Source organism: Ursus americanus, chromosome 7 (assembly GCF_024610735.1).
Source record: "Ursus americanus isolate L20-20 chromosome 7, mUrsAme1.1.p, whole genome shotgun sequence".
Lineage (NCBI taxonomy): Eukaryota > Metazoa > Chordata > Mammalia > Carnivora > Ursidae > Ursus > Ursus americanus.
This window is the reverse complement of record NC_142133.1, coordinates 56,527,419-56,543,509: the sequence shown is the minus strand read 5'-3', so window position 1 is coordinate 56,543,509 and position 16,091 is coordinate 56,527,419. Positions and strand designations below refer to the sequence as shown.

The 16,091-nt window shown below is 46.1% G+C and overlaps 1 protein-coding gene across 4 annotated transcripts in view; it reads left to right on the top strand.

Moving 5' to 3' along the window:
* RMDN2 (regulator of microtubule dynamics 2) overlaps positions 1-4,292 on the top strand; it is a 68,066-nt gene extending 63,774 nt beyond the window's left edge. For 2 of the 4 annotated variants that reach the window (XM_087863729.1, XM_087863728.1), the window contains exon 12: positions 3,349-4,285. In XM_087863729.1, coding sequence (XP_087719855.1) covers positions 3,349-3,385 — 37 coding nt within the window. In that variant the 3' untranslated portion in view covers positions 3,386-4,285. Of the gene's footprint in view, positions 1-115 lie in introns of all 4 variants that reach the window. The other 2 variants (XM_045809052.2, XM_045809053.2) reach the window with 2 other exon arrangements.
* The last annotated feature ends 11,799 nt before the right edge of the window (positions 4,293-16,091 follow it).

The window sequence follows — 16,091 nt, the reverse complement described above, 5'->3', positions numbered from 1 at the left end:
CACCTGGAAAGATACTAATCTGGTAGCAGTTCATATTTCTGTGGAGTTGCATTTTATTTCTTGTATTTCCCAATTTTTAATAAACTAAAAGGATTTTTTGTTTCGTTGAACTTAGCTCGCTGTGATCTATAAAGATTCCTCACTGCACTTCAACCAGCCTCATCCTGGAAATCGGGTCAAAACTTGAATTTCCTGCTTGCGATCCCAAACACATACACACATTTATACACTCAAGATTTCAAGCCCTGGCCTAGAGATGCCATTTAATCACAATGAGCTGGTTCCTCCCTCTTTTCCAGTGACCCATCGAGATACCTGAATGGGTTCGACTGATTCTTGCCCAAACTCGGACAGCTGGTCTAATGTTGACACCGCCGGCTGGAAGCGACAGGAGTCTTGTAGGTCCCTGCTCAGATACGCGGTATCCACAGGCTCGGATGCCTCTGGCTCTCTCTAAAGAGCTCAAGGAATGTGCCAGTTGAGACAGGTGATTGTCACTGGCAGCAAATGACAGAATCAACCACGTGGGAGCAGCTCATCCCAGTGGAGAGCAGTGCAAAGACTTCTGCTAGGAAATATGAGGGACATCGAACCGATCTCCATTTGTTTTAACAAAATTCCTGTTTGGTCCCTGGAGTCAATATGTCTTCCGTGGACAGGCTGATGTCCCTTGGTGGAGTGATCCAGTTTCTGGATAAGGACTTGACCCCAACGGGAGTGTAACACTCCTAAAAGTTACTGGAACCTTTAAAGCATCAGGAATTGCTGACACATTCGACAATTTCTTCAGCAGGATGTTAGCAGAGGAAGTCTCCCTCCTCGTCATGCTTCTCCTGGATCCCCTTCAAATGAACGTTAAAGCCCTGTGGTCTAGGTCACAACGGAACACAGTCTCCGCATTAAATCTGCCCCCTTTGAAAAGCTGAGTGTTTTTCTCAAATGGCAGCTCTATTGTAGATGGTAATACTCCAGTGAATTTCCCACGAAGCGAGTCACGTGAACTGACTGTAGCTTTCTTTCCGTGGTTGCTTCACTCGCCGCTCATGCTGCTGGCCTGCGAGAAGACAGCATTGCTCCAGAGCACTTCCGAAATGATTTCTCCGGGGGTCCCTGAGGCCAAGCTAGCGGTGCGCCGTCCACCACAAGCAAGATACTCCAACTCCTAAACTTCCAAGAGACTTCACGCACAGCTTTGAAAAGGGGAGGTTCTGATCCAGAAGATCATAAACTGCATGTTTAAATTTCTCATAAAACATTAAGTCAGCGTTCTGCTAAAATTTTAGCAATCGTCCTAACAATTGTCAAAAAGCTTTTCATTTGATAATATTTGTATAATTCTGAATTCTAAAAAGCAGCACTAACAGCTGGATGGGACCGTGGAGACAGTCTTCTAGACCAGCCTTCTCCTTCTCCCCAGTAAACAGTCTAAGCTCTGATGCGTAGATCACATGGAAGGGGTTGGGGCGCTGGGCACTGGCCGAGCCAGGACTAGGTTCCAGCTCTTGGAATCTTGTGCCCTCTGCCCTCTTCTCTGAGCCCAGTTACATTTAACTGATGGCAGCCCAGCATGTCTGTCGTAGATTAGGGGCTCCCGGAATGGTAGCACTGCATTGTGTTAACCCATGGTTCTGCCTGTTTTAAGTGCTTTACCTACAGCAACTCATTTAATCCTCACAGCTGCATGATGAGAAGGAACCTTTGCTATTACCCTATTTACAGACAGGGCGGCTAAGGCAGGCGATATTAAATACCGCACGGGGCTCAGCATAAGATTTGAACTTGGGCCGTCTGCTTCAGTCCACGCTGTAGTCTGAACCACTGTGCAATCCTGCCAGCAAATGGGGGTCCAAAGGGATGTGGGGGTAAAAGAAAAAACTTGTATTTATTTTTTGGATATTGATATCCATTTTCTGGGTCACATAAATTTCTAATAGCCTGTTGTGTATCTTGCCTTATATTAAATCTATTTTCATATTCCCCTCCTTCTCCTTTCCCAAGATAGGAAGGAGGAAAAGAGGTGGTGAAACCTGTTTTAAAGGATGCGTTCCCCTCGATCTGTGTGGTGGGAAAGCCTCCGTAGAGACTTTATGGCCTATTTTTGGACAGTTAACAAGAATATTTTATTTCACAGTTAGAGACAAGGTCACATTTCAGAACTAAGTATCATTAATATCTTGCTGTTCCATGACTTCCGCTGCTTCCAAGCCAGGATTTTGCTCTAGGTACCCAAAGTCATGTCATTAGTTTCAAAAATAGCTTTATTGAGGTGTGATTGGCATATGTACACCAAAATGTACATATTTAAGGTGGATAACTTGATGTGTGTGTGTGTGTGTGTATCCCTGAAACCATCACCACAAGGTAACAGACATTTCCATCACCCCAAAAGTTCCTTCACACCCTTTGCAACCCCTCCCTCCTGACTCTCCCTGCACCTTCCATCCCCAAACAACCACTGACCTGCCTTCTGTCATCTAGATTGCATTTTCTAGACTTTTATATAATTGGGATTGTACGTTATGTTTTCTCTTTTTTTGTCTGATTTCTTTCACTCAAAATTATTTTGAGATTCGTTCATCTCGTCGTGTGTTCTTTCTATTGTTGGGGTATTTTATTGCACGGACATATCGCAGTTGTTTCTCTCCATTCACCTGTTGATGAACATTTGGGAAGTTTCCAGTATTTGATTATTACAAATAAATCTATGAATATTCATATAAATTCTTCAAGTAGACATGTGCTTTCATTTCTCTTGGATAAATACGTAGGAGTAGAATGGCTGAATCATGTGATCTATGTTCAGCGTTTTAAAAAATGGTCAAACTGCTTTCCAAAGTGGTTATCCCATTTTATCTTCCCACCAGCTATGAATGAGAGTTCCACTTCCCCTACCTTCTTAACAACACTTGGTATGGTCATTCTCCATAATTTAGCTATTGCTCTGTGTGTAGCGATATCTAATTGGGGGTTAATTTGCATTTCCCTAGTGGCAAACTACATTGAGTATTTTTTCATGTGCTTATTTGCCATTTGTATATCTTTGGTGAAGTATCTATTCAAATTTTTTTGTCCATTATTTTAATTAAGATACTTGTTTTCTTTTTTATTGAATTTTGAGAATTCTTTATATATTCTATATGATAGAAGTCCTTTATTAGATAGGTAATTTGCCAATATTTTTTCTCTGTGGCTTATCTTTTAATTTCCTTAACAGTGTCTTTGACAGGACAAAAATTTTTCATTTTGATGGATCAATTTATACTTTCATGTATGTTGCTTTTGGTGGTGTTTCTAAATATCCTTGCTTAATCCGAGGTCATAAAAATTTTGTCCTATGTTTTCTTCTAGGAACTTTGTATGTGGAGTTTTACCTTTAAATCTATGATCCATTCTGGGTTCATTTTTGTATATGGCATGAGGTATGGATTGAAGTTCATTCGTTGTGTATATGGATATATCATTGTTCTAGCACCATCTGTTGAAAAGACTATCGTTCTCCCACCAAGTTGCCTTTGCACCTTTGTCAGAACTCAGTTTTCCATAAACGGACGTACTTTCTATTTTGTTCCATTGATCTGTTTATCAGTATTCATGCCAGTACCACACTGCTGATTACTGTGGTTTTATATTCTCTTGAAATCAGGAACTGTTATTCCTCCATCTTTGTTTCTTCTCAAACTTGTTTTGGCTATGCTAGCTTCTTGGCATTTCCATATGAATCTTAGAATCAATTTTTTAATTTCTAAGAAAAAAAATCTACCTGGGATTTTGATGGGCATTTTGTTGATCAGTTTGTCTCTTCCACTCAAGGAGGTTGTGGGGCTCCTCTCGGGCTCCCCCTCTGTGCGCTGTTGCCTGGAAACTGTCCTAAGGCAGTAACCCCAGCCAATTGTAGGGCTTACCTTGTTTGTTACAGTCTCCCAGCCATGACTGTCCTTTCTTTCTCGCTGTCCAGTATCTTGATAACCATTGATTCATACATTTTCATCCATGTTTTGGATTTTGAAGAACAGAAATTGTAACTTCAGGGAGTTGTCATTCTGGAGCACTTCTCAGTCCTCTAAACCGTTATTTTGTATACAGCAAGCTCAAACGTATTAAATTGCTATTTAAAACAAGTTTCTATAATGTTCAGATGTATCCATTCTATAATACAAAACAAGTTGAACAATTGTACTATGAAATTATTTAATTAGACTTTGGTTACAACTCAGATAATTTGTTTTTAAACAGCATTCTTAACCATTGGCAAATAAAGTCTACATACGAAGAATTAAATTATACCTTTCTTCCTTCTTGAATACTTTAGATTTACATAACCCAACTAATTTAAATTTGGGAAACTTGACTGGGAAAAGAATCTGCTGAAAATCACAAGTAGAAGCAGCATTAGGAGTTATTAATGTCACTCAACTGTGCTGTTCGCAGAGCCCTAAGTGAGCAATCACTTCCTGTCAGGTAGACCAGTCACACCGTGGTGTGTATGAAATCACTGGAACCCAACATTGGCTGCCCTAATTTTTAAAAGGTCCCAGTCAGGGGAGCCTGGGTGGCTCAGTCGGCTAAGTGTCCAACTCAGTTTCAGCTCAGGTCATGATCTCAGGGTCCTGCAATTGAGCCCCAAGTTGTGGACATCTCTCTAACCCACTGGAGCCCTGGCTCAAGTGACAGAAGCTCCACCATAAAACCTTCCTGATTCACATAACCAGATGTGCTCTCTCCTTCCCCAAATAGCAAGGCACTTTTTGTGTCCTTTGTTAGCCTGACCAGCCATCAGATCTTCAGCAAGACAAGGACTATGGATTAGTCACTTTTGTATTGCCTGTCTAGCAGTATGCACTCAATTAACATGTGTTCACTAAGAAACACAAAAGCACTTCACAGCTCCTAGGCTTCCTAAAAAAGAAAATTAAGGGTCATTTCTGCTCGGAGATGATGTGACAGGGAGCAAGCAGAGGGAGGGAAGGGAGAGCAGGGCAGGAAATGGAGCGGCCCTGCAGCTCAGGGACTAGGCCAGAGGCAGTAAGCTCGAGGCAACGCCAAGACCAGCCCTTGACTTCAAATTCCTAGTACTCTCTTACTGCCCTAAACAACACAGACACGTGGACATTCCATTTTCTTTTTTTACTACGCACTGAATGGAATATAGACCATATACGAGGGTTAATCATTGTGGCATTTCTAGGACCCAATTGCTTTTTTTTTTCTTTTTGAAATTTTAATTCATATTCCATTTCTAGGCTGCGGTTTGCAGTCTCTTGGTTTAGTAATGAAGTAACTCCTGCCATCCCCCAGCGTGGAACTTGAGACGATTTAGAGCGATGACAGAGGACCGTTCCTAACAGCCACCTGGTGCGAGTGAACACTGTTCTTGGAGGACACTTAGCCCTTGTGCTTGCTGCTAACAGATTGGAAGATTTTAAAATGAGATGATTTTTATTGCTTTAGGGACCAGTCCTACAGCATGTACATCTAGTGATAGCACATATATTATGTTCGTAACATTGTCAAAGTTATCTTTTAAATGCAAAAAACCCCACTGCTTTATATTTATATCAAACTTTCGGTTTTTCAAAGTGTTAGCACCAGATGTAACATTTCAGTGCAAGCTTTTTCCTTGCTGAGATTGGGAAAGACATGGTGCCATCTTAACTTGACCGTGAGGAACCGGAAGGAGGTTCGATTTGCTGGAGGTCACATACCTAGCTAATGAGAGAGTGGAGACCGCCCCGGGTGCTGACTCCCAGCCCCGACCTGTGCAGGGAGAGAGGAAATCCTATTCGGAACCATACAGTCAGCTTTAAGCCATTTTAGATTTAATGTACTTAGGAACTCTTTCTTTTTCCTTTGTTTTTATTTACCTAAAAAGTGCCTATGGCAGTCTATCTTTTGTTTCTAAAAACAAAGACTTCTTGAAATTCGTGTAATTGTTAACTTAGCCAATGACACACAAGTATCTCCCAGGGTGGGGGAAATGGTTCATTGGAAAGGAAAATAGTAATTAAGATGGGCTTTGGATAGGGAGTTCAGTGTCCATAGAATATAAATTCACGGGAAAGTCCTGGAAAGGAGCCTTACTCAGGGAACAATTTACATACATCTGGTTGTGGTCATTTCTCTACGAGATGCTGCTCACAGTTGTACTTTGTTTCCATTTTAATTTCAGTGTAATTATGTGAATCCTCACTGTTCCATAACTATAATTTGCATTTCAGAACCTACTTAGTGGAGATTATGATCTATCTCACAGTTGCAAATCTCCCCTCCCCACATCTAGACTGCTCCAATGTGGCTCACTGAGTTGGCTGAGAAGTTTGGGGGTGAAGGGGAAGTTTATTTGGATTTTCCCCAAACTCAGCAACGTGCTATGAACACATGGTTTCTTTACAAAGAGGCAGAAGCGAAAGCTGCCCATCTCCTTCTGACCTCCCACCTTGTCTCAGACTGGAAATGCTCTCAGAACAGGGACCCTCTTCAGGATGCCCAAGGCCCATGAGGAATGCTCTTTCAAAGCACAGTTAGCGAGGCCCCCCAACTTAAGTTTCTTGTTCAAGAGAGGAGCCAGTGAATTGAGTTGGGTCTCGAAGAAACAGCCAACCAAGCAGACCCTGCACCGTGGCTGCCAGGCTCTGACTGAGCCTTCATCCTCGTGCCTCGCAGTAGAAGATGTGGGGCTGAGCTGCTCACTGTCCCTCACCCCCCGGGCACTGCTCAGAGGTGAGTGCTCTCTCTCGCTGGATCACCCGCGCTGAAAGCCCGTTCATCCGAGGAAGGCCGCCTCCTCCTCTTCTTACATCAGCCTCACTGAGGTATACATTACATACAACCAAGTGCATTCATTTTAAGTGTACAGTGTGACGAGTCGGGACGAATTTATACACCAGTTTAAGCCCTACCACAGTCGAGATATAAAATACATGCATCACTCCAGAAAGTTCCCTTATGGCCCTTCCCACTCCATCTCCGGCCCGCACCCCAGGCTCAGGCAACCGTAAATCTGCTTTCTGGCACTATAGGTTGTTTTTGAGAATAGCACAGGAAGGGAATCATTCCTTCTCCAAGCACATTTTTGAGGTTCATCCGTGGTATCAGGGGTACCAATAGTTCATTCCGTTGTGTTACTGTGTAATATGTGTAATACTGCGTAACTCGAATATCATAAATGGTTTATCAGTTCACCTGTTTGGGGTTGTGCGCAGTTTGGGGTTATTATGAACGAAGCTCATGTGAACATTCATATACTAGTCTTTCAAGGACATGTTTTTATTTGGAAGGTGGAGACAAAGACCTTGGCATGGAATTGTCACAGGGCAAGCATATGTTCATTTTACAAGAAACCACCATACTGCTTTTCCGCTGGCAGCGCCATTTTGCATTCCCATCAGAAATGGATGAGAGTTCCACATCCTCACCACTTGGCACGGCCAGACTGTCTTTAATCTTAGCCATTCTAATGGCCATGTGGTGCCATTGCGTTGTGGTTTTAATTTGCACTTCGCTAATAACTGAGCATCTTTTCATGATTTCATCGGGTATCTACTTCCTTGACTGAATTGCTCTGACTAGCAAATGGCACTAAACTCAATAATCCTACAGCCAAAAACATTCTTCTCACTTGCTGGTAGGCTGTTACTTTTTCTTTCTTTCCTTGACACTGGCAGCACGTGAGAAAGCTGACAGAAGTTCTGATTTGCCTCCCGTCCCAGGATGAGGTCATCAGAACAGACCTTCAGAAACCCCAGGTATAGATGGTTGGGCAGGTGGATTGAGCCTGTGACACTGGAACAATGCTGGGAGAAGGAAGATAAATCATATGTCTCTCTAACCCCCTTTGCTCCACTGTACTTACAGGAACCCCCACTGGTACAATCCCAACAACCAGTCATGAGTTTTCTAACCTCTTGCAATACAGTCCATGCTTCTCATTTTGTTATTCATTCTCTATTTCTTTTTTTTTTTTAAGTTTTTATTTATTTATTTGAGAGAGAGCAAAAGCGAGAGCCATCACAGAGGGAGAAGGAGAAGCAGACTCACTGCTGAGCAGAGAGCCTGATGTGGGGCTCAATCCCAGGACCCCAGCTCAGGTCATGAGCTGAAAGCAGACGCTTAACTGACTGAGCCACCCAGGTACCCCACAATTCTGTATTTCTTTGAATCGTTATCAACTCCATATGCACATGTATTCACTCCTTAAATAGGTTAAAAGTCACTCCATTTTATCTTGCTTCTGTGTTCCCATGGTGTTCAGTGAGTACTTTTAAAGTTGAATTAAATTTGCAATTTTCAACATATATGTTTATTATATATATATATATAAATATATATGTATATGTATAGAGAGAGAGAGAGGAAAAGGGAAGGAGAGAGAGGAAGGGAGGGAGGGATATGGAGGGAAGGAAGGAGACTGAGACAGAACTTACTTTTGATTATAGAGTAGTCATTCCATGTGGACCCAAACTTTTCATTTCCAGACTTTACAAGATTCCTCCCCCAACTCCCTACTCCTGTTGACAATGTAAAACAAACCACAGCTAGCTTGAGAATTATCTTTATGGAAGAAATCAGCATGTTGTTTTGAGTTTTTGCACTCCATGTATTAATTTGAAAAGAACACATGTCTCGGTTCAGTAAAAATTTGCAGAAAGCCAGACATCCCATAAAAAGAATTTGTTGGTTGAGATGTTTATCCCTCTAGCCATCTTTTCCTCTTTCGTGACTACAGAGAATACTTGTGTTTCTTTACTTGTCATCATCTGCTCGAGAAGACTTCTGGCAGTGGCCCTGACAGGAGGTCCCACTGCGCTGAAGCAATGAGTCTTTCTGAGGTCTGGTTCCTTCGCATCCTTTGAGCGGTCTGTCCCTAGGTGTGTCACCACCTTGCCTCTGCCAGAAAGAGCATCTTTCAACTGGGACACTCTGTTTGTCCAAGGCATGCTTCAGAGAGGCAGGGTTCAGGCTACACAGGCCCACCCTCTACCCCTCCTCTGTCATATTATGGTGCCTTCACGATTGGGGGTGTGGCTGGGGAAACCCAGCATATTGCTGCTTCCCTGAAACCGTTCAATGTAGAGGAAGACTTTCAGAAGGCCACAGAAATCAGACTTTTTCAGAGGTGAACTAAGGCTTTCCAATGATTGATGCTTAGTTAGCCAATCTCCCATCAACTGAGAAGATAACCTATATCCATAATGATGAACCTAAAACATTCAGATCCTCAAGTGACTTCTGCATTTAAAAAAATTATATATGGTAAATGTTAATATTTTAATATAAGTAATTTTATTACAATCTTGTAAGCCCATTGGTCTCCAAGCTTTTTTGATTGCATGCTTGGTGCAGTTTTTAAAAGTTGGCATCCCCCAACATATTTACATTCATTTATTTATAAATTACAAACATTAAAACTCTATTAAAATACTTATAAAACATACACACAAATAGAACTTTTCAAAGTATAGGATTGCCTCCTTTCTTGATTAAAAAAGAAATTCTTTAAAAAATAGAAATAAGGGTGCCTGGGTGGCTCAGTCGGTTAAGTGTCTGCCTTCAGCTCAGGTCATGATCCCAGCGCCCTGGGATCAAGCCCCACACTGGGCTCCCTGCTTGGCAGGGGGCCTGCTTCTCCCTCTGCCCCTTCCCACCTCAGCTTGTGCTCTCTCTCTCTCACTTGCTCTCTCAAATAAATACATAAAATCTTTTTTAAAAATGTATCTATTTATTTATTTAGAGAGAACGTGAGCAGGGGGAGGGGCAGAGGGAGAGAGACAGAGAATCTCAAGCCGACTCCAGGCTGAGTGCAGAGCCCCATGTGGGGCTCGATCTCACCGCCCCAAGATCATGACCTGAGCAGAAATCAAGAGTCAGACGCTCAACCAACTGAGCCACCCAGGCGCCCTGGTACTAGCTCTAATTTAAAAAGACAAGTAAATTACAACGTCCGCTTGGAAGTAATATATTAACAGTATAATAACTATTGTTATTTATGTAGGTAAAGCGACCTGCATACACGCAAACCTGAGAGAAGTAGCTGAAAAACTATTTCCAAACATGAGAGAGTTTACTAAGAGTGCAGTGCGTAGGGACCAACAGCCGTCCCAAACACAAACAGCCGGTTCGAAGAGGTAGTGGAAGGTAAGGCCTTATGTACCATAACCACAAGACAGAATCCAGTCTCTAGGAATAGACACAAGAAACACGCCTGATAAACAGCAGAAATCTAAGGGCCTCAAGGGTTTGAACAAGTAGAAAGACCTACTATAATTTTGACTAAGAGGACAGCATCCTGAAGTTACCAAAGCTTCCTCAGTTAATCTACAAATTTAGCATAATTCCCATTAAAATGCCAACAAGATTCTTTTCAGGTCCCAAGATTCAAACGGACAAGCGACAGCAAGAGTGGTTGTAGAGACTCTGAAAAAGTCAAGGAAGGAAGGGCAAGCATACCTACCAGATAGGAAAAAAATGTGTTATTAATCTCTAAGAATTAAGGCTGTATTGTGAGTGAATAGATGAAGCGATCAGGGGCGCAGAATAGAGAGGCTGTAAGTACACCCAGATACACGTGCCAATTTAATATGGGATCCAGGGGGCCCGTGCAATGGATGATGCAGTAAAGGAGCCCTTAGCAGAAGAGGGTGGGAAGATGGACAATACTGCCGGCTTGTTTCCCAGCAGGAGGCAGCAGCATCCTGAGACCCGTCCTCCCGAGGCACGGTTGTTCACAGCCCCACGCCGGGCATCGCCCCGTCATAGGCACCCTCCTGCACGCAGTAACTGCTCGGGGAGGTCCGGACGCTCGTCAGCCCTGAATACCACAGCAGGGAAGAGTATGCTATCCAGGAAGGAATGCAAGGCTCAGGGGCAACGAGGACAAGTGGAAAAAGAGCTTCGCTGGGCACACATCCGGGGGACCCTTGTTGATGGGCCCGACTTGAGGATAAAGAAAGAGGTGCCGACGATGGAGGATCATGGAGATCTCATCACAGAGAGACCTGAGGTGTCGCCTAGGGCCATCCACCCCCTGCAGGACAGTCTTACCAGGAGCCCAGAGGCACGGCTCAGGGTGTGAGCAAGGCAAGTACGTGTTGGGGAGACTCCTCCCTGCCGTGCCCAGCGCATAGGCTTCCTGCAAGAAGGCCACGAAATGACAAATGTGAGCGCACTTTGCAAACTCTGGTCAGAGGCCAGTGTTCACTCCCAGTTGCACCTTGCTTGTAACATGCACGCCCCTTGCCGTTGTCACCTTTCATTTCCAAAGGAGCCATGGGCTTTGGAGCCCCAGCAAGAATCCAGACACCCTCCCCCGAAGGAAGAGAAGGTTGGGAGCCATGGAATAATCAGCACCCCATTCAAAGGCAGGTCCCGGGAGGCGTGTTCCCCCTGGGAGCGTCGCGCTTCGTTTGCCCTCATCTTGGCAGGCAGCGCGGCGTCCCGAGGAGCTCGATGAGAGCCAGAGCAGGGGAGCAGCGAGGCTCTCCTGGACGCGGAGCCGCCCCCAAAGCCCCCTCGTCCGCGCGGACATGTGTAACTCTTTAGCCGGTCTGATCACACATCCTGAGACAGCCGCTCGGGTTCCCGCGGGGAGAAACCAGAGCCGGAGACGAGCTGTGCGGAGCTGGCAGAGACGCAGATCTATGGGAAGCACCCGGGCCAGAACCCCGTGGTGGGGACGGGCACGCTGCCTCGGGGTGCTGGGGGCTTCGTGCTCTATTTCCAGAGAAAGAGCAGGAAGGGCATGCGAAGCAAAGACTGTGGGGAACATGTGCCGCTTTATCCCTGGAGTTCGTTTATTTTCCATAAACAGAGGCTTCCAGGGGAAGGGGTCACGATGTGAGAGAGAAACAGTACTGCGTTCAGAAGCGGATTCCAATCCAGGCCCGCTCTCGCTCCGCGCACACAGCTGCACCTGGGACTTCAGCTCTGTGAGCCTTCGTTTCCCATTCATCAAGCGGTGCTGGAAAGTGCTACGATGCAACATTTTGTGAGAGAGATTAAATGCATGCAAGTAAAATAATTGACATAGGGACCCGGAGAGGATTTCTCAGCTTCCCTCCTGCGGGGGCCAGCGAGCCACATCTTCTCGAGATGTTGCCACGTTGCTTCTTATCCCCGTTAACGCTGTCATGTCACCGAAGTTGCCCACATGTAAGAATGAGGTTAAGTGCTTGCTGACTCTGCATCTAGATTCTGGTTGTTGAATGACTATCTGCAGGGACAGGTGACAGGCCCAGAAGCCCAGAGGAAGGGTCGGGCGGGGTCCACAGACTCAGGGTGGGGCGGTGGGGGGGGGCGACGACACACACTCGTTGGGGAGTCTGCCTCGGTTTCCTTGACTTAATTGGGTCTCGAAATGAGTTCAGAATCCTGATGAGTCTTTCCTGAACTCACATATTTTGTTCGATCATGTTTTCAGGTTTCCGTTGGCTGCTGAGAGCTTGAAAGAAACTCAGGCAGGCAGTTCACAAACCACTCAGGGAACACACTGCATGAAATGCTTGTGCATGACACTCCGGCTGTTGTCCTTCTCTCCCCCACAAGGTCATTATGCCCATTTTACAGGTGATAAAACAGACGCTCCCTGCAGCTAAATGACTCCTGCAGTGTGACCGACCTCAGGGCTGGGAGTCGCACCCAGAGCTGCCGGAAAGAGAGGGGAGGGAACGAGAATTTCAAGAAAAGGTTAAATGCGATGCTTTGGAGTGGTTTGTCAGCGTGTAGAGTTCTGGAGCCTGGTAGTTTTGACTTCACCTTCAAGTCTGGCGTCCAGGACGCTGGCTGCCTTCCTTCTGTCCTCTCGTGTCTCTTCTCCCTTGTTCCCTTCTTTGTTTCCACTTCCTCCCGCAGTTAGACCAAGGAAGGCACTTAGTGGCTCCGATGAGCCAGCCCCCCAAGGGAGGCCTTCAGGGACTTTCCACTGGAGGGCTTTATTCTGGCCTTGGGGGTGGGGGGAGCCCTGCGCGGAGGCGTCCTGGTCCCCCCGCCGGGCAGGGAGCATGTGGGCAAGGCCACCACTAGCTGCCAGTCTCTCTGCACCAAACACTTTGGCCTCCCTTCCCTTGGGGTGTTTTTGGTTTTTCCCAACAATCAAATAAGCCGAGTGTTCTGTGTAACTGGTTCAGTTATCTTGGTACATGGGGGAAGGAGCCAAGGAGAAAACTGATACCCCGTGTTGTGTAAGCTGTTTTCTGGGAAATTCAGCACTGTCTCCTGCGAGGCTCAGGGCTGCAGCCCCGATGTCTGCAGCCCACGCTGTGGGGCCGTTTGTGTCTGCAGGCCAAGGGCCTGCGCATTCGGGGGCCTGGTCTGTGGCTTCCTTCCATCTTCCTGAGCTGTGTGCAAGCAACAGAAACCACACACCTCAGTCTTTGCACCCACAGCATCTAGAACGAACCCTGCCACGCAGCAGGCACCCGGTAAAAGTCTTTTGAAATCAAAAGGAAACTGGGGGCTTCTTGGAACCCCGCAGAGTTGAGACTAACAGGTAGACTCGGACAGGTAGAGAAGCAGACGCTTTGGTCTCACCAGACCTGATTCTGGAGTCTGGATCTGAGGGCCGTGGGTCATGTCCTGGCATCTCCCATGCCAGCGCTGCCCTGAGAAGTGCCCTCTCAGCACCAGGAGGGTCTGGCCTGTTTCCGGTTCGGGTATGTCCCCTAGAAGCCAAGCAGGGAGTGCAGGGGTTTTTTTGCACCCAAACTTGATTTGAAATTTTTAAATGATGATGAAAACACAGTAATGATTTTTTTAAGCAACAGTTAAAGGCCAAATGCTATTCAACATTCCATATTCCGTAAATATTAAAAAATAAATACTTTTAATGTATATGATTGTCCTGGAAAAGTCACTCTTCATTTTAGGACTGTCCTTTAGGGTTTTAGCCATGGTATTTGGTATTGTTCTTGTTTTATAAGTGCAAAACTATTGTCCAGAGAGTCTAACTAACTTGTCTAAGGTCATAAAACTAGTGAGTCGCAAAATGACTCAAAACTGTGGTTTCTAAATGCATAGATTGGCCCTGGCATCTGTGGCAGGTGACATGCAGTCTGTAAAGCTTTTCCTGAGCGTCCCCAGGCACCCCTGTTTTTTACTTCTTCCTCAGAAGCTGTGACTTCCTTTTACTTAAGGGACACGGTCCCTCCTGTATCACCCCCTGCTCCTCTGATACCTCATTTCTGTGTTGATGGAAACATTCCCCCTCCCTTTCACTCCTATTGTGAACCAGAAGGCCCTGCCTCCATGCAGAGGAATTAGGTTTGCAGACAGATGAGGGAAGCCCCCTCTTCCTCCCTTGCTACAAAATTATCCATCGTGTTCCCTGAGGGGTCAGGAAGGACAGCAGGGAAGGATGCCGGGCTGGCCCTGCCCTCCCAAGGCCCTAATGTCTCCTGTTTCACCACCTGCCCCTGGATGCCAAGGGTCAGGCCTTGCTGTGAGGATTCAGTGAGGCAAGGAATGTGAACATGCCCAGCACCGTGTCTGACAAACCCACAGCAAGCCCTTCTCGCCCCCCTCCCACTTCCCGGTATCCCCTCCTCTCCTCAGGCTATCGGGCCATGCCATTCGCCCAGCGGGGCTCCCTGCGCTTCCAGCACAATCCACGACCGTGTCCCAGGCAGGTGAAGACCCTTGCCCTCCAGCATCCAGTGGACCAGCAGCAATCAGCAAGTCCAAGTTGGAGGAAGGCCAATGTGGGTTGAGAAGAAAGAAGAAGGCACGCCCGACCCAGTGTCCCCATGTGCTGTGCCTTCCATGTTCTGCTGCCTTCTCAGGGACTTCACTCCTACAACCGGCTCCTTTCTGTCCTGCCTCATCGTCTCCTCCCTGTGGGACCGCTGTGGCCAGCACACCCACCTGCTCCAGCATTACCTACTTTGCCAAAATCCGTCCCTTGACCATCCATCTCCTTCCACACATCCCCACTTGTAGCCCCAATTTCTCTGATTCTCCTCTCGTGTTCGTGAAGAGGCGAGCAACATCACCAGCCCGTTATATTGTTTCCAGATCTCGGATGTTCTTGCAGCGTCTGTAAAAGTCATGGGGCCTCTGCCCTGGCTGCCTGGGGTGCAATCTAGTCTTTAATTGGGCAGAACTGGATATTGGATATATCCAGGGCAGAATTGGGCCCTGGATATCCCACCATGCTTCAGTTTCTAAGAGCTTCCGGTCACCTCATTGTGAACTTGGAACCGAGAGAAAACATGACCCGACACGAAGGCCACATGTATTTCTTGACGTAAGATCGGAGGACTATTCACTCCGTGGCCCTGAGCGCTGACCATCACCTCCTCTTCTGTCTCAGTATAACAACATGTCGTTCTATGGAGTTGTCGGGATTCGTGTTGTCCTCTACAGGATCGATGTAAACAAAAAACCAGGCCGTCAGTATAAAGACCTTAAAAAGTTAGGACCACTCTGAGAGCAAGCGGCCCCTTAAAAGACACGAGTTTAAGAAATTGAAATGAGTTCTTACTTAATTTTGGAAGATTATGCCTAGGATTGTTATTTACGGTTTCCCCCAACATGCTTAATAGAAGCATCATAATTTGAAGTCGAATAGCAGTTCTTCATCTGAGTCTAGCTTCGTGGCTGTGAGAGAGAGGCACCCGACTTCAGAGATCAAGTGGGACAACCCCCCGTGGCCGATGCCTGAGGATCAGAAGGAAACGAGAGAGGCGAGCAGCGTCCCAAGAAGGCTCATGGGTAACCCCGTGCTTTTGTCAGTCTTCCACCTGGAAGAATTACCTGGAAAGTATCATGAAGGGCACGTTATTTTTAAAGGCCAGAATCGGAGCTGCAGAGAGGGAGAGCAAGTTAGAACGTGGCCTCGTGGGGCTCGCTGTGCCCCGGGGGGCCCGCGAGCCTCTTCAGGAAAGACATCCCCAAGCCCGGTGACAAGGATTAAGATTTCCTTCAGGGCATGAAACCTCATTAGCTCAGGCTTCATCAACCTGGAATTTATGCAATTAGACCAAGTCTGGTTTGATGTTTATCTTTGATTTGCCAACCCCCTTTTTCAGGGTCACGCGGATTCATAGCAAAACCACACTGCCAGGGGAGTGTTGACGGTATCGCTGACCCCTGGCAGTCAGGAG